Genomic DNA, 21788 nt, shown 5'->3' with positions numbered 1-21788 from the left:
CCGAGTCCATACCCAGGCTTCGGCTGAGGCGAACCTAGGTAGGAAAATTCTGCAAACGAAAGTGGAGCAGCTATCTCAGTAGGTGCTCCTGGCTATCTGGGACTGGTTCCTAGTCCTTGGGTTGCGTTTTTTATTGTTTACCCACCCAGGGACTGCTTTAGGACGTCCCATGGTCCTGTGTCCCCCAATGAGGCGTCAGAGAAAAACGGATTTTTGTGTACTCACCGTAAAATCATTTTCTCTTAGCCATCATTGGGGGACACAGCACCCTCCCTGTTACCCTGTTGGGCCTTAGTTTTTTCTTTCTCAGTACTTTTTTGTTAGGGGTATTCACTCACGTTTTTTGTTACTTGTTCTCCTACTGCTTATGTACTAAAACTGAAGTAGCCTGGCTGGGCCAGGGGGTGTATACTGCATGGGAGGAGCTAACATCTTTGCATCTACTTGGTGTCCTCCTATGTATAAGCAGCATAACACCCATGGTCCTGTGTCCCCCAATGATGGCTAAGAGAAAACGATTTTACGGTGAGCACACAAAAATCCGTTTTTTCTGCCCACTTTTCCATAGAGGCCTGCTTTATGGCATGTATGGCTTATTGTGGTTATTTGAACAGATACTTCAGTCTCTGCTTGGGAACTCTGCAGTTTCTTCAGGGTTACCTTTTGGTCTCTGTGCTGCCTCTCTGATAAATGCCATCCTTGCAAGGGCTGAGAGTTTTGTTGAGCAGCCCTCTCTTGGCAGGTTGTTGTTGCACCATGTCATCCACGCAATGTCCGCCATTGTGCTCCTGCGCACATCTCTCTGCCCTGCTGAGGACAGATCAAAGTATTGTAGTGTGCATGAATGGACGTTCTTTGATCTTTCCCTGTGCCTACACATTACAGCACTTTCCTCTGCCAGTAGCAGGGCAGAGAGAAGTGCACGTGTGCAGGAGCACAATGGAGGACACTGTGTGGATGACTTAGGACGCGTCATCCACACGAAAAAGGGAAGGAGGATGATGATTGTAAGAAGACAGCCCCATAGGTGAGTATAATAAAATGTCTTTTTTTTACCATATACAGATCAGCTTGGACACATACAGTATATAGCATTCTAAAATGTGGTATATAAGGGCTTACTCGTGCTGGCTGAAGTTTATATGGGAAAATCCTGTTGACAGGTTCCCTTTAAACTAACAGACAAAATTAGATATAGACCTTTTTCCTTCTTTCAACCAAATAAAAAGGACAATACAGTGAATTTCCACAGTGTTTATTAGATCACACAATAGGATTAAACAAACTAGAATAATAGAAAAAAAGGCCATTTAAAGGTAACCTGTCACCATTAAAATGCTGCCCAATGCTATACTGACAGACTGTTAGCAGAAGGAGCTCCGGTGATAAATTATTTTGTTGAGAAAGATTCAGAATAACTTGAATCTTTGATTGAAATCTTGCTTGCTTAGAGTCCAGTGGGCGGACTGACTCACGGAAAAGGACCGCCCGCTGGACTCCTCTATAGCATGATTCTAACAGATCAGGCTGCTTGTTCAGTGTGACAGATTCCCTTTAAACATGCACAATGGCACATCATTGACATTTATGGGGAAGGGGAGCGAATCTTTTATGTAAGAAACTATATAATTCTACATATTGGCAATAGACTTAATGTATCAGCTTTATCAAGGCATCTAAATGTTTAATAGACAGATTACAAAACATATTACTAGATACCCGTGGGAATAAAATACTCCATTCAGAAGCATAAATTGTTTGAAATCTGGTGTACAGAAGAAGCGGTGGACATAAAGCAGTGTCGGGGAATACATATATGTGTGTATATATATATATATATATATATATATATATAATATACACTGTATGTATATATATATATATATATATATATATATATATATAATGTTTGTGTAGATGTATACATTGTAAAATAATACATTTATAAAGGAATATTTATGTTTTTAAAGGCACAATATTCTTAGCCCCATTAACAGCACTTCCAGTCTTTACGCCTTCCAAGTTATCTCTATATATCTCTATACCTATATATATATATATATCTATATATATCTATCTATATGTATATATCTATAAATATATAGATATATATATATATATCTATATATATATCTATATATATATATCTATATATATATATAAATATATCAATCATATAATAAAAGGAACTAACTAAAAAGCACTGACACTGACAACTGAATTTTCTCCCTAAACCTACTTATATATGAGGCAGGTTGCCTTAGAAGCCGTTATAGGATCCTAACTGGGATTGTAATTGTTGAACGTAATGCCAATTGGCATCATGATCCATTGTCCATTTGGAACGTGCGGAAGTTGATGCTTTTAGCAAATTTAATCATGTTGTAGGCAATGCTTGGTCAGTGATCCTTAAGCTAAACGTTGTACACAGGTTATTTATTATTTATATGAACACCTATCTATTAAGCCACAAATAAAATGTATAATATAGTAGAAATAATCATAGCAATAAAAGCTGAAATTTTCAAAGTCTTGCCGTCTGTGACACCACAGTCCATGGATGGAGATGAACACTAGAGGGCGCTGGCTGTCTGATCTGCAGAGTCACAAAGTGCTTTGAAGTGACTATGACTTTCCCCCTCAGAAGTTTAAAAAAAAAATAAAAATTGAAAATCTATGAATTAAAAGAGGCCATATTGCTTCTTGATGTTTTGTTGCTTCCATTTGGGCAGTTGATAGAACTGGGCTTTGGGCATCCCAAAAATATTTGCAAAGTCGGCATCCGACAAGTACATCTGGAAAAGGGAAATTGACTGATTACTTCAATTGTACAAACAATTTGTAACCTATATACATAGAAATACACACAGTATGGATCTCATTTCCTTTTTTTTATTGAAGTCTATATTGAAAAGATTTAGGCAGAAGTTGAGTGATTTTTGAAAAAAACCAAACAAAAAAAACACATTAATTTGAAACAGAAACAAATGCTAGTGTGAACCTAAATTATAACAAGCATATTAAAGAGAACCTGTCATGTAACAAACATTATTAGCCTGCAGATATAGGATTAATCTGCAGGTTAAGGCTATGTGCGCACTTAGCGTTTGTACCTGCGTTTCCGCAGTGTTTTGAACTGCAGCGTTTTAATGCCAAAATGCATGCATTTTGATTTTCAAGCAAAGTCTATGGGAAATAGGGATTTCTTGTGCGCACTTTGCGCACATCTAGCGTTTAAAGAAGCAGCATGTCAATTGTTTTTGCCACTTTGGCAGCATTTTTCTAACATTGGAGTCAATGAGAAGTTGCAAAACGCAATCTACTTCAAAATTCTAGCGTTTTACATGCTTTTTTGATGCAGAAAACATGCGTTTTGGAACAATTAAATGCATGCGTTTTTGACAAAATATTAATGGCATGATATGTCCCTTTACACACACACATAGTCCGACAATTAAATGTATGGAAATCATTAAATAAATGTAATTGTATGCATAAATATTTGCACAAAGTTATCATTTTAATAAAATAAGCCATTTTTTGTATGATTAAAATATTGATATTTGTTATCATTTTTTTCCTTTTTTTTTTATAGTGTTTGTATGTTTAAACTTTATTTAGCATTGTATTTGTAGTCAAAACGCATCTGATTTTAAGCAGTGAAAAAGCATGTAAAACGCGGTAAAAACGCAGTAAAAACGCAAGCTTATTTATAGCATTTTTGTGGTCAAAACCAAATTTGACAAAAACCATTTCTGCCAGAGGATGCGTTAAGAACTGCAACAACCTCGACGCAAAGTGCGCACACAGCCTAATGGTGTTTTGAACCTGTGCGGTGCTGGCACTTAGAGCCCCACTGCTGGGAGGAAATGAACTTTATTCCTCCTGGCACTGGCACTATTCTTCTTCTAGCCATAGTGGTGGCATCGGCGCGGGTTCAGTCATCGCTGAGTGACTTTTCAATGAGCCTGAGGCTTAGGCCACATGCACACATTGAGTATTTGGCCAGTATTTTACCTCAGTATTTTTACGCCAAAACCAGCTTTGGGCAAATAATTCAGAAGTGGTTCTTATGTTTCTATTATACTTTTTGTTCTGATTGTTCCACTCCTGGTTTTGGCTACAAATACTGAGGTAAAAAACTCACCAAGTACTCAAGGTGTGCACGTGGCCTTACTCCAGAACTCACTCTGCCCTCTAATCTGCCGCTCAGGCCCTTGTCCATACAATGGCTTTCTCCTCACTTGCAGCATGGGCCTCCCTGGGGCTATAGTCTTCACCATCTGAATCTGCTACTTCTGGCAAAGGGCAATCGTTATTCACTCTCTCTGTAACTCTTCTCACCCTGACTTTGGCTTTTCTAAGTAATTCAGGCAGCCTGTAGTATACGCGCCCTTGTTCTCCATTCTCTGTCAGGGCAGGGCACTCTTTTTCACCGACAAGATCTACTATGTTAGTCACAGAAGCAATCTCCTCTCTGTAACTACTGTTCACACTGCATGCAATCTCAATTGACCCAGAGTGGCTAATTACCACATACAGGGGCACTCATAAGTCTTATGCTAGACTTAAAGGGGTTGTCTGGTCTAAATTCACTCTATGTATCACTGTATGTGAATGCAGAATTATGAATCCTCATATCACACACACTGTGAGTATTCACAAAGCCGGGAACAGTGGTCATGTGAGCGCGATAATGTAATATGTATACTCATGGCCAGAATCTGACAACGGTGCAGCCTTGCTCAATACAAGTGTATTGAGCAAGACCGCTCCCCTCTAGTCCGAATGTGACCTGGAGTATGTATATCGCATACTCGCGGGCACGTGTCCGCCATTCTGAAACCGATGAATCCTCGCAGTGAACGATGTGAGGATTCATAAGTCTGCAGTCACATAGAGCGATGCATAGAGCGACTGCAGACTTATGGATTTATACTGGACATCCCCTTTAAAGAGGACCTGTCATCAGATCTATATAGGCCAGATTTGGCTCTCATTTTTTATTCCCTTTGCTCCCCCGAGTACCCCCCTTTTTTTTTTATTTTTTATAAATAACTATGTTTCCAGAAATATGAACATTTTCATTTTATGCTCATTTTTATAGTATTTACAAAGGATTGTGGCTAACCAGGTATTCCAGGGGCATGGCTTTACCTGTAGGTACGGATCCCAGTGTGGGCGGTGTGGGAAAGGAGGGAATTTTTGTGCCCTTATAGGATGTGGCGCATGGTGAAATCACTACTGCAACCCCCTGCCCCCTCCTATGCCACTGTTGCCCAGTATAGATCCCAGTGCTCATGTAGCTTTATGAGACTCCACTTACCTCTTTTTTGCTCGGGTCTACGCCATCAGGTAAATCTTCTGCAATTTTATTAATAAGCAGATTTTTCTCAAAGACCTTATTTCCACTGCTCGGTGCCAATATTTCTACTGTAGGAAGCTTCTGGCTTGGTGCTGCTTGGTTTCCATTGGTATTAGCATGATTACTATTGCTTTGTGGCAGGCCACCATTGCTATGTGACTGATACGTAGGAACCTTTACGTTGTTGTTCTCTGTCTTTGCTGGGGCAACGACCTTATTTGTGCTGTTCAGATTTGTGTTTTGTAAGTCCTAAAAAGGAAAAAGCTAGATTAATACAATATAAATGTAGATCCCATATGAGGACCAGAACTGGATTTCCATTAGGGAAATAATGCACACCAGCAATAAATGTTATACAAGCTGTCTGAACTGCAGAAACATATTATATGATAGTAACTACCTCATACAGTGTATATATACAGTATATTGTTATATAGACTCCGATCACAGTCGGGTCCATTTTTATCAGATGCGGAGAAGAAAAAAAGTTTCCCCACCTTCTCCATTTTGTCAGTCCGTGAAAATGGGACCACACTGGGACGTCATTTGAGTGCAGTGCAATTTTATTCACAGACCCGTAGACTTGAATGAGTGCAATCTGGTAATTAGAGGCAAATCGTGCATGCTACGAGTGGTCTTAAGAGGGGTGTTACATGCAGCGATATTGCTAGCGATATCGCTGGTGAAAGCACCCGCCCCAGTCGTTTGTGCATCACGGGCAAATCGCTGCCCGTGGCGCACACAATCGTTTGGAGCCGTCACACGTACTTACCTGCCTAGCAACGTCGCTGTTGCCGGTGAACCGCCTCCTTTCTAAGGGGGCAGTTCGTGTGGCGTCACAGCGGCGTCACTAAGCAGCTGCCCAATAGAAGCGGAGGGGCGGAGATGAGCTGGACATAACATCCTGCCCATCTCTTTCCTCCCGCATTGCCAGCGGCCGCAGGTAAGCTGCAGTTCGTCGTTCCATAGTTGTCACACGTAGCGATGTGTGCTGCCTCAGAAACGACGAACAACCTGCGTGCTCAACAATCCATGATTTTTTAAAAATGAAGGACGTGTCAACGATGGCTGATAAGGTGAGTATTTTCCATCGTTAACGGGCGTTCCTTGCTGTCACACGCAACGACGTCTCTAACGATGCCAGATGTGCGTCACGGAATCCGTGACCCCGGCGATATATCGTTAGATCCATCGTTGCGTGTAACGGGGCCTTAAGGAAAACTCGGCCATGTGAACAGCCTCATATGGTAACATTGGTCCGAGTGCGATCTGATGGTTGGATGGACAGCTCTTGGACTGAACCTACGGTTGTCTGTACAAGCCCTAAATGGTATCTAATGTATTTAGCTGGTTATTTACCATATAGCTCTTCTCTTCTAAATTTATTAGTATATTAGGCCGAGTTCACATGTCCTGTAATCATCATTTAGGCCCTGTGCCCACGCTGCAGATTTTGACGCAGATTTTCAGAAATCTGCAGCAAAATCTGCATGTCCATTGTGAAGCCAGCAAAGTCCATGAGAATTCAGAAGTGTTGTGCCCACGTTGAGTATTTTTCCCTTGCGTATTTCGTGCAGATTTCTTATTTTCTGCACCAAATCTGCACCAAATACACAAGGGAAAAATAAGCAACGTGGGCACAGCACTTCTGAATTCTCATAGACTTTGCTGTCTTCACAATGGACATGCAGATTTCTGAAAATACGCATCAAAACTACACAGCGTGGGCAATGCGCCTTAGAACGGTTCCTGCAGAGATCCATTGGAAAAATTACTTCTGCCAGATCCGTTTTTTTAACATGAGAGTCTATGGAGAATGGATCTGTTAACAGATTGCTATTGATCTTCCATTTGTAATGGATCCTATAAGAAAAAACTGATCGGTTACAAATGCAAGAAAAACTGATGACTAAATAGCAGCCCGTTAATGGATCCGTTCTCCATAGACTCCTATGTTACAAAAAAGGATCCAGCAAAAATCAGTTATTTAACAACAGACAAAAAAAGTTGTGTTTGCATAACTTTTTTGCCAAAAGATCTCTACAGGATGCATTCTAATGGATCATTACTGTACATGTGAACTCAGCCTTAGGGTACGGTTCCACTTGCGATCTGCATGGACGAGTGCAATCCAATAAAACATCGGATTGCTCTTACTTTACTACAAAACTATGGGGCAGTGTCCATCTCATGCTATATCGGCATGAGAAATGAATTGAGCACGCTGCAGTTGGCAGTGATTCTCGGTTCACGCACCCCCATACAAGTCTATGGGGGTGTGTGAAACATCGCACTGCACTCGCAAGTCATTCGAGGGCAGTGTGATGTTTGCAGAGACAGGCCCGGGGAAGAGATGGGGAGAATTTGCTTCCTTCCTCTTCTCCGCAGCTGTGATACAATTGCAAGATCGGATCACAGTCGCATTATACTTGGCTGATGCTCGCAGCAGAGGGTCATTTGCATATCGCTTCCGATGCTCTAGCATCAGAAGCATTAGACGGTGAATAGCATGCTACTCTTCTGATTAAAATATGATTAAAACCTATAGCCCCTTCAGAAACTTTTAAGGCCATGCTCCCATGGGTGTTTTTTTTTCTGCAGGTATCCACATAAAATTATTCAGTAGTAATACTTACTGAATATTGTGTTTTTGTTGCAGACTTGAAACTTTTTTAATATGTTTTAGTGTAGAATTATTAAGTTTGTACAAAAAAAACCCAAACAATTTTTTTTCAGGCTTCTTGGAGTAAAAAATGCATTAAAAAATGTACAGTTATACACACTGTCTTTAAACGCAGTGTGGCCATGAGTCTTCATAAAATTACATCCACTTTGACTGAACTGTCAAATGCAACATAAGAAAAACACTGCCTTTATGCTCTGTAGGAACTTGGTCTAAGGCCTCATCTGGGAAGACCATCCAGAAGACTTACCACACTGATCTGAGAAATACCGGAGACCTCACCCAGGTTCTTCTTCATGTCTTCATAGGATAAGTCAGACTGTTGGGAAAAGATAAAAAAATTGTTGTCTTTTAAACAAATTTTTTTATCTCTACTGGCTAACACGGTACAAAGATATATTTTACTTGTTGGGAAAAGATCATTTCTATTTTAATAAGAAGGTAGCAAGGGCAACTAATATAGTTTTAACAGGATTTAGTACTAATTTTTCTATTAACCATTTCCACTTGTGTCACACTTACTTTCTAAAAATTCTCATTGACAAATGGTGGCCTTGTCAGGTTACATTTCCCTGATCATATACTATCATCAGCTTAATAAATGATACGGTAACTATTGTGTTGACTATTTTTCCTTCTCTCCATGTATGAATCCTACCCCTAGTAGCGCTTAAGTTCTCCTTTATTATTAGTGGTAAATGTCACCCGTTTTGCCTACGTCTTACATTCTTACATCTGATTTTTTGTTCTCCATTTTCAATAACTGAAGCAGGAAGACTGAACATTTTCATCCATTGACTCTTAGCAATGAATCAGTTCAAAATGGATGGAACAATGAAGTACAAAGTATGTCTTGAGTTTTTTTTATCTGTTTTTATTGAATCTCCTTAGATCAATTGATCCACAAAAAGAGAATAGTACAAGCTCTGACACTTGCAGACCGAAGACAATTTCATTTTTAAAGCAAATGTATGAATGGATCAGTGAAATCTATAGGTCCATATGTTGTCCATTAGAAATACAGATGGCACACAAATGTGTACAACGGATGTGTTACTGCAGCCTTAAAGGCCCTGTCACACACAGATAAATCTGTGGCAGATCTGTGGTTGCAGTGAAATTGTGGACAATCAGTGCCAGATTTGTGGCTGTGTACAAATGGAACAATATGTCCATGATTTCACTGCAACCACAGATCTGCCAAAAATTTATCTCTGTGTGTGACGGGGCCTTTGGAGCCAGTTTCAGACTGGATTACTTTGCACTTGCTAGATGAAATGATTTAGATTTTCTAGTTTACATAAAAGTGCAACTTGAAGCTTGTGGGCCTTAACTCAAAATGTTCACCTAAGGGGGCCGTTAAGCCCCTTTAGGCTTTGGGGCCCAGATACAACTGCAACTCCAGCACCCATTATAGTTACGAAGTCTAATCTAAAATCAGACGGAGTATGTTGTGCTCCAAATGTAGCTTAATGCTGTAATATCTTTTGTGTGCGTTAGTGTCTGGGCATCATTATTGTGCCAGACATATTTTTTCCAGGATATGTACCATGGCTCGGTTTCATCAAGACCAGCGATTTTCACTCCAGTCTTGATGAGGAGGCGTGCTAGAGTCAGATGTTCCTGATTAATTAGGAGGCACACGCTTCTAAATCAATCAGCAGCATCTTAAAAATAACGTGTGCATCCATCCGCAGCGCACCATAAATCTTACTCCAGGCTCCAGATTTGACAAGCAGCGGTTGTCACACCCCTCCTGACCAAATTCCACCACCTCCACCACCACCTTTGTTAGAGCTGGAGGATCATGGAGCGAAATGGACAAAAGTCGCAAAATTGTAGCGCAGTCTAGCATTGTGCCAAAATATGGTGACTTTTCAGAGCTTTATACACCAGTATTCTTGAGTAAAAGCTTTGATAAATTTGGGATCTTTGTGTCAATGCATTCTTCTAAGTCAGCACTAAATCCTACTATTTTTCTAGGACTATTCATGGTGTGTCCTGTCAGGTATTTTATATATCTTCAGTCCTTTGTCTGCATTTACAATATATAGCAAATAGGAGTACACCCCTCACATTTTTGTAAATAATTTTTTATATTTTTTCATGGGACAACACTCAAGATATGACACTTTGATACAATGCACAGTAGTCAGTGTACAGCTTGTATAACAGGGTAAATTTGGTGCCCTCTAAATAACTCAACACACAGCCATTAATGTCTAAACTGCTGGCAACAAAAGTGAGTACACCCTTAAGTGAGAATGGCCAAATTGTGCCCAAAGTGTCAATCTTTTGTGTGGCTACCATTATTTTCAAGCACTACTTTAACTCTCTTGGGCATGGAGTTTACTAAAGCTTCACAGGAACCACTGGAATCCTCTTCCATCCTCCATGACAACATGGGGGATGTTAGAGACCTTGCTCTCCTCCACCTTCCAATTGAGGAGGCCCCATAGATGCTCAATAGGATTTAGGTCAGTAGACATAATTAGCCAGTCCAACACCTTTACCTTCAGTTTCTTTAGTAAGGCTGTGGTTGTTTTGGAGGTGTGTTTGGGTCATTATGTTGGAATACTGCTCAGTTTCTGAATGGAGGGGATCATGCTCTGCTTCAGTATGTCACAGTACAAATTAGCATTCGTGGTTCCCTCAATGAGCTGCTTATAGCCGGCTACAGTCATGTAGCCCCCAAACCATGACACTCCCATCACCATGCTTGACTGTAGGCAGGATACACATGTCTTTGTACACCTCTCATGGTTGCTGCCACCACATACGCTTGACACCATCTAAGCCAAATAAGTTGATCTTGGTTTCATTAGACCACAACTTAGTCTGCTTGTCTTCGGCCAACTGTTTGTGGGATTTCTTGTGCATCATCTTTAGAAGCGGCTTCTTCTGGGATAACAGCCATGGAGATGAATTTGATTCAGTGTGTGACGTATGTTCTGAGCACAGACATGCTGATCCCTCACCCCAGCAATTATGGCAGCACTCATATGTCTATTTAGAAAAGACAACCTCTGGATATGATGCTGAGCACATGCATTCAACTTTTTTGGTCAACCATGGCAAGGCCTGTTCTAAGTGGAACCTGCCTTGTTAAATCGCTGTATGGTCTTGGCCATCATGTTGCAGCTCAGTTTCAGGGTGATGGCAATCTTCTTATAGCCTCGGCCATCTTTATGTAGATCAACAATTCTTTTTTTCAGAGAATTTTTTGACATGAGGAGCCATGTTGAGCTTCCAGTGACCAGTATGAGAGAGTGTGTGAGCGATGACACTAAATATAACACACCTACTCCCCATTCACAACTGATAACTTGTAACACTAATGAGTCACGTGACACTGGGAAGGGAAAATGGCCAGCGGTTTACATATTAATGGATGTGTGTTGAGTTATTTAGACGACACCAAATTTATACTGTTATACTAGCTGTACACTGACTACTTTACATTGTATCAAAGTGTCATATCTTGAGTGTTCTCCCATGAAAAGGTATGAAAGAATATTTATTAAAATGTGAGGGGTGTACTCACTTTTGTGATATACTCTATATCATTTTTTTGGGGTTTTTTTTTACTGAAAGTCAATGCAGTTTTAGTATCTTAGTATTGGAATAGAACCAATGATGTAATATAAGATACAATCTGTGACTGCAGAAAGATTTATCTTACACTCCATTTGTGAGAGTCCCAAGCATTGAACCATCCGGTGAAGGTAGGAGGCTCATGTCCTTGCTTTACTGTAACTATTGGAGTTGATAAGTCTCGGCCGGCAGGATGAGATTTCAGGTATTCTTTGGTAGAGTTGACAGCTTCAGTCTTCTCATACTCATTTGCTGACTTGCCAATCCAAAGGAATAGCTGAAGTGAACAATAGGAAAGAAATGTTTTTAAGGTCAACTATAAATAAAGCATTTTAATCTCAACATGTACATGTTCTTTTAATCTTAAGAGAATGAAGCATTTAATGACACAATTCCCATTGGAGCTGATTAAACCTGTTGGTACTCCCATCCTGTTGGTACTCCCATTCTGTCTCAGTTACTATTCTGGTCTGTAACTTGAAGTTTGTGAGTGCCAATGCAAAATTTCCACAGGGACCTATTAGTGGTCTTAAAATATAAGCATCATGCTTTGTTGATGTCCTGGTCCTGAGGAAGACCTCTACCTCGAAACGCGTAGACCGATGGAATAAAAAAAGATATTTATTCATCAACATCTCTACACTTTCATCTGGCTGATGCGTGGCGTTAACCCCTTTTCTACTCCTGTTTGAATGCTCCACAACTGATGAGCAACAGCAATTCCTGCACCCAGTTACGCCCCTGTGTACATGTACTTTATATACCTGTAACACCTTAGTATTCATTTTTGTATATTTATCATTGATTCTCAAATCGTAGGTGATGGCTGAGTGGAAGGTATGACAGAAGTTGCACCATTTTCTGGTTTAGTGACATAATTGCCTTATTTTAAATTCTGTCGTTGATTTTGATCAATAGTGAAGGTCAGACATCACCAGGTTCTGGCTTGTGAGCCCTTTTTTATGCATCTACAACTATTCCCTTAAGGTCCAATTAGACAGGCCAATGTTTGAGGAACAAGTGTTCCTAGGAAAGAACAATCCTGATCGCCGGACTACCTGAACAGGCCAGCAAGCGCTCGACGAATCAACAAAATGCAAGGTTTACAAATCATCGTTCTCAGCAGCACATTGTCTAGTGCAAACAGAATCATAGAATGTTAGAGTTGGAAGCGATCTCCACGGTCATCGTGTCCAACCTCCTGCTCAATGCAGGATTCAGTAAACCATCTTAGATAGATGTCTGTCCAGTCTTAAGACATGTGCTGCCGATAACATGATCTTCTTTGCACACAGAACCATTACACAACCCCTGATGGGCTAGCGGCCTGGCTTGTACAGCATAAACTAGGCATTATAATACAGGTCTCCAATCTGTCTGATCTTGAGAGCCACATACTTCTCTGAGAGAGGGTCGCAAGCCACATCTAGCTCCTGCCACCCTCACAGTAGTGACTCCCACAGCCCCCATTATCAGTATTATGACAGCCAAAGCTTTCCCACAAAAATCACACTCCTAGATCTGAGAATTCCAACCTTACCCTCATTCAGATCTGTTCTTCTGCGCAGGACTACTCACAAAAGTCACCATCTGGAGACCATCTCTTCATAGCTGATTGCTAGACCTGGCACTAATGCATCATGCTGACAAACAGCTCCAAGCCACACATCTTGAGCCTGTGAGCCACATGTGGCTCCCAAGCTACAGGTTGAGGACCCCCACATTAGAATGTGCATAAAAGAACACACTATGAAGCTATATTTGCCAAATTATCTACCAACTATGGTAAATTTGTTGTTTGAAGAGGAGGAAGGACCACACAATATACCCTGATAGGCATGGCATGAGACTTTAGACAGACATGCCAAATAAATTTACATCATATCCGTCACATACTATGTGACATGTTATGTCAATATACTGTATATATATTTTTTAGTATCATGACAAATTGTCTATCATAACATAATACAAGAAAAGTCAAGAGTGGACCCATCTATTTTTGAAAGATTTAATCTGCTGGTTGCTTTGGCTTTCGCGCATATAACAATTATCTCATTACTTTCTGCACTGTCAGACATCACATACCTCTTCCCAAGTATCGAGCAACATTACGTCATCTTCATCAAGATCACTCTGGGCGAAATCTACCACTTCTGTCATAATGAAACGACCTGTCTGATTGGAGCATTCGAAGAGTCGGGGCTTGTACTGCACAACGGTCTCCTGAAATCTGTATGGAATATTGAGGATCAAACTTGGTAATGGTCATCAATTAGCAAATCATAAAACTGATCAATAACAGAGTTCAACAATAATGTCTTACAGTTTGAAAATATTTTTTCTATTTGATTTTGAAAAAAAAAAAGCACAATAGCAAAAATCATCAGTAAAGTGAAAAACAAAAGTAAAGGGGGCTTTACACAGTACGACCGATTGTGCAATTTCACAATCAATCATACCTGCCCCCGTCGTTTGTGCGTCACGGGCAAATCGCTGCCCGTGGCGCACAAAGTCTGTAACCCCCGTCACACGTACTTACCTCTCGTGCGAGCTTGCTGTGGGCGGCGAACGTCCACTTCCTGGAGTGGGAGGGACGCTCGGCGTCACAGCGACGTCACACGGCCGCCGGCCAATGGAAGCGAAGGGGCGGAGATGAGCGGGACGTAAACATCCCGCCCACCTCCTTCCTTCACATAGCCGGCGGCGGCCGCGTGACGCAGGTGAGCTGCTGTTCATCGTTCCCGTGGTGTCACACGGAGCGGCGTGTGCTACCACGGAAACGATGAACAACTAAATTAAACGATATTATGGAACCTAGCGAGCAGTACACGACTCATGATTTGTGAGCGATACTGCGTTTCTAGGAGGTGTCACACAGGACGGCATCGTCAGCGATGCCGGATGTGCGTCACAAAAACCGTGACCCCGACGATCTATCGCACGATAGATTGTCTGGTGTAAAGCAGCCTTAAGAAACAAAACAAAACCAATATATTGCATTTATTATGCCTCTATTGATTCCTACAAGCAATTCTCTGTTGCTATGTGTGAACATTTTAATGAAGACTATTTACAAAGTTGCTTAACCTTGCATTTTGAAGAAAATGAACACTAAAAATGATAATAGCCTTTAAAACATTTTAGAAACATAACATTTCTAAAATAAAAGTGCTAATTGGTTGAAAATAGGGTTGATTATTGGGGAGCATATTAACACTAGAACTACTGAGGTAGTCATTTTGACTACTTTGCACCATGTATTTCTATATAGGTGTCACGAGTCCAGTAGTTCTAGTGTTAAAGGGAACCTGCGGCCATCACTAGTAAGTACCTATACACAACATTCTAGAATACTGTATATAAGTGCCCAAGCTGAGCTGTACAACGAAAAAAAATCTTATACTACTGTAGATGTCAATGGTCTTGGTCCAGCACCTACTATCTTCTTCCATCTCCGTCCTCCTTCCCAGCTCCTTCTGGGTAACGCGACCTACGTCATCCACACAGAGGCCTCCATTGTGCTCCAGCGCATGTGCACTTTTCTCTGCCCTGCTGAGGGCAGAGCAAAGTACTGTAATGCGTAGGTGCGAGGAAAGGTCAAAGAACGTCCAAGCATGCGCACTAAAATACGTTGATCTGCCCTCAGCATGGCAGAGAGAAGTACGCGTGTGCAGGAGCACAATGGAGGACACTGGGTGTATGATGTGGGAAGCGTCATCCCCACGAAGTTGGGAAGGAGGACGGTGATGGAAGGAAGAGAGGAGGCGCCAGAGTAAGACCAGCGATGCCCATCTGTCCCGACCGCCCCATAGGTGAGTATAATAAAAGCTGTTTTTTACGTTATACAGAGCAGCTTGGGGGGCTTATATAAATTATTCTAGAATGCTGTGTATAATAGCTTACAGGTTGTGGCCACAGTTTATAGGGGTCAAATCTGGTGACAGGTTCCCTTTATTCCTTGAAAATGTCTACTTGACTGGAGCTCAACTACTGTACTAGACAGCTACTGTACTGCAGTGAACAGCTGGGGCTATTTGTTCTATTGACTTTTGAGGGATGCCAAGGGATCAAACCCTTAACCAATAGCCAATGTTATATGTTTCATATGTATAATAATCCAAGTGCGCCCACCTCTTATCGCTGGAATATGGGGCCTTTCCACCCAGAGCCACCCAGAATTCAGCAGGCTCTTGACCCTCCAGGATGGTTTGCTTGTCTTTGGTGGAGATAATATTTGCCACAGTCTTTGCCATTTCCCTTTCATCTCCACTGCAGCCCTGAAGGATAATTTACAGTTACAGGGTTATAAAAAACTATGAACATATAATCAAATATAAGCTCAGTGGTTACAGATGGCGAATGTTAAGGCTATAGTGTATGTTTATTACTCGTCGCTAACCTTTCCACACCACAAGTAGCACACGGTATCGGTTTTCAGTACAAAAACATCATTGGAATTCAGAGAAGCGGCTCTGGCCGGTACTTCGGTGGCCTTTGTGTTGTATTCATCAGTTCCCCTGACCTGGAACAGTCGGACTGCAGGTTCCGGTTCTGTATTTCCCTTGCGACTGGTTCCTCCCTATTACACACGAGAAAATGTGCTTTATATGAGATTACATATTTCATTACTTTACTAGGTCTCTAAAAATTCAAAAATAATTTTGAGTTATGAAAGAAGAAGTAGGCCTCCTTTACTACTGGGCCCTTGTGTACCCACGCAGGCTGCATGTATGGAATATTTCCCGATCGGTGGTTCACAGAAATGAAAGGGAACCTGTCACCAGATTTGGCAACTCTAAGCTACGGCAACCACTACTGAGGTCTTATATACAGCATTCCAGAATACTGTATATACAGTAAGAACCCAGGCCGCTGTGTAGAACATAAAAAACACTTTTATAATACTTACCTAAGGGCAGGACCGGTCCGATGGGTATTGCTGCTCTCCGGTCTTGCATCTCCTCTCTCCGGTGATCGCCGTCCTCATTCTTCTGAGGCCTGTGCATGACCCATCCTACATCAAGGACACTAGCCGGCATTGAGGTCCTTCGCAGGTGCACTTTGATCTGCCCTACTCAGACCAGAGAGCAGTGACATGAATTGAACTGAACCGATCCACTAGGTGAGTATTATAAATGTGTTTCTTATGTTATACAGAGCTGCCTGGTCTCCTATATACAGTATTCTAGAATGCTGTATATAAGAGCTCAGTGGTGGTGGCTGCAGCTTATAGTTGCCAAATCTAGTGACAGATTCCTTTTAAATGAAAATGTAATTCATCAGGCCAGGCCACCTTCTTTCATTGTTTTGTGTTCTAGTTCTGATGCTCACTGGCAAGGTTTTCATGGTGGATAATGGTCAGTATGGCTACTCTGATTATTCCATGGCTAAGCAGCCCCATACGCAATAGTGTTCTGACACCTTACTATTATTATTTTCGGCATTTCTGCTACAGTGGCTCTTCTGTGTAATTGGACCATACTGGCTTGCATCTTTCACCAGCTGTTTCTTGGGCCACTTTTGGTAGGTGCTAACCACTTAAAAATAAAGTACCACTCCACCATTTTTTTATTGCACTCCCTGTTAGCCCTTAGTTATATCTGAACACTGTGTGCATTAATTACTTACCCATTAATATCTTCTGCTGTGTGAGTTATGATATCTCCTGCATCACGTAACCGCAGTTGTGCCAGCCGGCTCACAAAGTGTCTTCTGTGTGGAGCAGAAGTAACTTTCTGAAAGTAATTCCATGACTCTAAGAACTTGATGGTCATAGGATTACATTAAGGAAGAACCAATTGGTCCACTGGCAAGTCAGAGCTGTAGTCACGTACTGCGGAATAGGACCGATGCAGCAGTAGGAATGGTAGAAGACAGTGACCAAGTAATTTAATGCACAATGTTTACATATAACTGAGGACTAACAGAGGGTGCAAAAAAAGAACTGCTGCAGTGGTCTTTTAACAATAGTGGTACCTTGATCTTAAAGTAGCACATTGGAAGTCTACAAAGCAAATACTATGCATATTGATATAATGTACAACAGAGGACAATATTACCTCATAGATAATCATCTTTCCTTTAAAGATGGCCTGGAAGTGTTTTGGCTCTTTTCCCATGGTTACCCGTATTTGTACTGGCTGATCCTGGTATTTGCGGTCCACCTCTACAGCATGAAAGGCACAGGATGTGATCTCATCTTGCGTGGCATGGCGGCCCTGGCAGTAAGAAACAAAATATTAATAGTGAATCTAAGAGACACCTAGAATCAAAATGTATGATCATACCTGCACATGAAACTATAACTCAATAATGTGGTTAAATGAGCATTAAAGGGGTTGCACCAAGTTAATAAGTTATTCTGTATTAATTGGATATGGGATAATTCATTGATCAACTGGGGTTTAACCTTGGGCCCCCATTGAGCCTAAGAACGGGGCTATGAAATGCATGTGTCAATGGAGCAGAAGTTAAGCATGCATACCTCTGCTATATTCAATTTATGCCAGAGAGAGCTGAGTACTGAATACTAAGTGAGCTTTCCAGAGGATGGAACGCCAATAATGATGAGCGTGCTTGCTCGCCACTGCTGGTTACTCAATCAAGCATTGGGGTGCTCAGGTATTCGCGGAGCTCCGCCGAGTATTTCGAGTGTTTAGATGTTTTCTCTGTGAAACGACCACAAAGCACTGGCTTGCTTCACTGCATGATGTGAGCAGGTACCCTAGGGAGAGCCACTTGCAGTCTCTGAATGGCTCTTACAGGGGTTGAAACAATGTTTTCGAATGTAGTGTGTCAAAAGAAAAAAAAAAGACACCCCCCCCTCCCTTCCCCCAGAAATGCTCTGTGTATGGCTGGCTGTATGTTGGCAAGGATCCGAACTGCCCAATCATTGACTTCCACTATGCTCGTTACTCGAGTTCAGCCCTTTTAGAGGGTCTGACCTGCTCAACTCGAGGACCGAATATCGGAGCATTTTACTGCTCGCCCATCTCTAAACGCCAATGGGTAAAATATTATTTCCTCTCCTATTTATAGGGGAATCATTATTAACACAACCCTTTAAAGATTATGGAGATTCTTTTCTTTCAACTTTGTATTATCCATCTCATCATAATTTTATTTCTATTTGGTCACTTTTCTTTTTATGCTGTAGTATGCATGTTTTGCAGTAAAATTCTTCAAAACGGTGGATAAAGGTTCATGAATTTTGCAAGAAATCAAAATTGTTCCTTATTTTTATCTTTTACTTTTTGGCACCTGTTTAGCACGTAAAAAGCCACAAGATCTGTAAAAATGTCATAAGCAATGCTAACATTTGAACAAAAATTTCTGGAGTACAAAAAAAAATAAATTCATGCCAAGAGTGAGAGGTGGCTGAAGTACATTTTCAAAATTGTGCTACTTTTTAAAAAGTCATAAATAATGAATCAACTGCAAACATGTAGGTTACAAAAAAACACACCTAATGGCAGAGAAAAACAACAAACAAAAAAGCTGAAAATAAATTTCAAAATAAGTGCTACTTAAAAGAACTTGCAGCAAAACTGTAAAAAAAAAATGGCGCAAAAGTAAGAATTGGGACGTTAATATGGAAAAAAAAGTATTAAAAAATGGCTACGATGACAACTCTCTGACAGGTGGAATAATTACAAAGAATTGTCAATCTATTATATATTTCAGAAGGATTAACACGGGGAAAGCATAATGCAAAGTCCTAAAAGTATATGCTAATTATAGGGAAATTTAAGACTGTTCAAAAAAGATAAACATGTTTAAAACATGTTCATCCAGCAATCAAAAGAATTTTAATTGTAAAAAGTACATTTGTTAAATCATGAAGATTATTAAACCTGTGTTTCTCTTTATAAATGTATGTAAAGAAACATTGTTCAAAATGGTAGTGAAGAATTCATCGATATGTAGAAGGTTTTTCTGGCACATGGTCACTTACCAGCCACATGTAAAGCAGATAATTTGGTTTCCCTGATTTGATGTACGTGTACAGCACCAGATAACAATCTCCTCCATAGAATCTCCCATATATCTTTGGATCAACTGCTTTCAACTCCAGATTTTCGATTCTCCAAATCTAGGAATAAAGTTTACAAAAACTGAATCAATTTAGAGTAATGATTAATGATCGTTTATATGAAAAATTCCCTATAAGTAAATTCACAGGTCAGTGATTGACTGACCAGCACACAGCATATTATGGGTAAGCGGGCATTTCATATTTAGACCCCTATGGGATACGATCAATTACTTATTGCTGTTTGTATATATACTGTCAACATTACTATATTCCACATATATAGGGCTAATCTTACAGCGATAGTTTGTCAATCTTGTCCTATCCCACATATAAGGCTATTATTTTTTACAGTGACATAGGAAGAAAGGAAGGGATCCGGCACCAATGTCTTCTTAAAATAAAATCATTCAAAAGTTTATTGGATTCTTAAAAAATTCCTGTGGACACCATGGGGGGGTTACCAGGCATGGGAACTTTACGCGTTTCGGACTTACATTAAAAACACAAAAAGTCCTTATTTATGAATAAGGACTTTTTGTGTTTTTAATGTAAGTCTGAAACGCGTAAAGTTCCCATGCCTGGTAACCCCCCCATGGTGTCCACAGGAATTTTTTAAGAATCCAATAAACTTTTGAATGATTTTATTTTAAGAAGAAATTGGTGCCGGATCCCTTCCTTTCTTCCTATGTCACTGTCTTTACCGGTTGGACCTACCGGTGGATTCCAGGCACCCGCAAGGAACAGCAGTCCGGGTTGCAGGTGAGCTGAAAAACATTTTTTGCTATTCTATTATTATTTTTTACAGCAGTAATTCTTTTTCCTTTTTGGAACATTTATAAACTTATAATTGTCTATGCTGTATTAATTATATATATTGTACGTGAATGCTTCAAGCATCTCCTTACATTGTGTTCAGGTTTTGTTAATCATTGCCATATATATTTACAAATTTCCTTGTATGCGTTTTATATTTAATCAATACAATTATAGTTTTTTACAATGGGTATATGTGGAAGAATCAGAAAGGACACATACATGAAACACTGTTGTCTAAATGAGGCTGTAAAGTCTATATCAACCTACAACAACAACTTAAATCGCCCAATTACTTTTAAATAAAAGTTTGAACAAGTTTCTAATTAGTCTAGCAAATTATTCTAAATATTTTTTTCTCTACAGCTTATACAGGCCTATATGTTCACGTAACAACAGAGAAGAAAAAACCCTGTGTCATCTTAACTGGCAATTAGAGCTGATGTGAGTCACTTCACAAGACTCGATCCATTGAGCATGTCACTAATCTGCAGTCATTGGACAAGAGTCCTGCGAAATCGACAAAATGGTGGCCAACTGTAGCTGTCATTTTGCTCAACACTAGAGGGCCAAAAAAAAGGTTAAACTCCCCCTCACCAAAAAAACCCCAAACCCATACCTTACTGCTCACCTCTATGTCTGCCCACTGTACTCTGTGAACACTGTCCAGTCCTCCGGGCATTTGTTGCACCGCATTTCCTACCGGTTGTTCACTCTAAGGCAAAACATAATGCTGCAGACTCCAGAAGGTCACTGCGCATACATAGATAGCTCTGGGGTCTGCTCGTGGCTAGAGCATCCGGCCTAGAGTGAACACCAGGATGGAGATACAACGCAATAGAAGTGCAAAAGAATGGACAATGGACAAGGAGCAATGGGATAATATTTTTTTTTTTGTTACTTCTTGTGTTTACTGTGCTCTGGTGTCTTCCCAACTTCTCTTGGAATTTAATTTTCCATGAGAATCTGAACAAACAAGTTAATTCAAATTTTGTCCACTCATCTCTATTAATAAGTGTTGTACAAGTGCTTCTCAGTAAATTAGAATATCCTCAAAAGGTTAATTTATTTCAGTAATTCAATACAAAAAGAGAAACACATATATTATATAGAGTCATTACAAACAGTGATCTATTTCAAGTGTTTACTTTTGTTAATGTTGATGATTATGGCTTACAGCCAATGAAAACCCAAACGTCTTTATCTCAGAAAATTAGAATAATTAACACAAAACACCTGTAAAGGCTTCCTAAGCATTTAAAATGGTCCCTTAAGGTGGCTTTACACACTGCAAC

At 40.4% G+C, this 21788-nt stretch overlaps 1 protein-coding gene across 2 annotated transcripts in view; it reads right to left on the bottom strand.

Annotated features, from left to right (window-relative positions):
- Positions 1 to 1239: 1239 nt before the first annotated feature.
- The window catches only part of VILL (villin like), a 263612-nt gene continuing 243063 nt past the window's right edge, over positions 1240 to 21788 (bottom strand). For both annotated transcript variants that reach the window (XM_075315393.1, XM_075315394.1), the window contains exons 12-20: positions 19600 to 19737; positions 17705 to 17863; positions 16045 to 16224; positions 15777 to 15922; positions 13731 to 13875; positions 11731 to 11919; positions 8299 to 8367; positions 5327 to 5614; positions 1240 to 2795 (exon numbers count right to left, since the gene is read on the bottom strand). In XM_075315393.1, coding sequence (XP_075171508.1) covers positions 2682 to 2795; positions 5327 to 5614; positions 8299 to 8367; positions 11731 to 11919; positions 13731 to 13875; positions 15777 to 15922; positions 16045 to 16224; positions 17705 to 17863; positions 19600 to 19737 — 1428 coding nt within the window. In that variant the 3' untranslated portion in view covers positions 1240 to 2681. The remainder of the gene's footprint in view (positions 2796 to 5326; positions 5615 to 8298; positions 8368 to 11730; positions 11920 to 13730; positions 13876 to 15776; positions 15923 to 16044; positions 16225 to 17704; positions 17864 to 19599; positions 19738 to 21788) is intronic.

The sequence above is a fragment of the Anomaloglossus baeobatrachus genome, chromosome 6 (genome assembly GCF_048569485.1).
Source record: "Anomaloglossus baeobatrachus isolate aAnoBae1 chromosome 6, aAnoBae1.hap1, whole genome shotgun sequence".
Classification (NCBI taxonomy): domain Eukaryota; kingdom Metazoa; phylum Chordata; class Amphibia; order Anura; family Aromobatidae; genus Anomaloglossus; species Anomaloglossus baeobatrachus.
The sequence above is the reverse complement of the archived record's forward strand: the minus strand, read 5'-3'. Positions and strand labels throughout refer to the sequence as shown.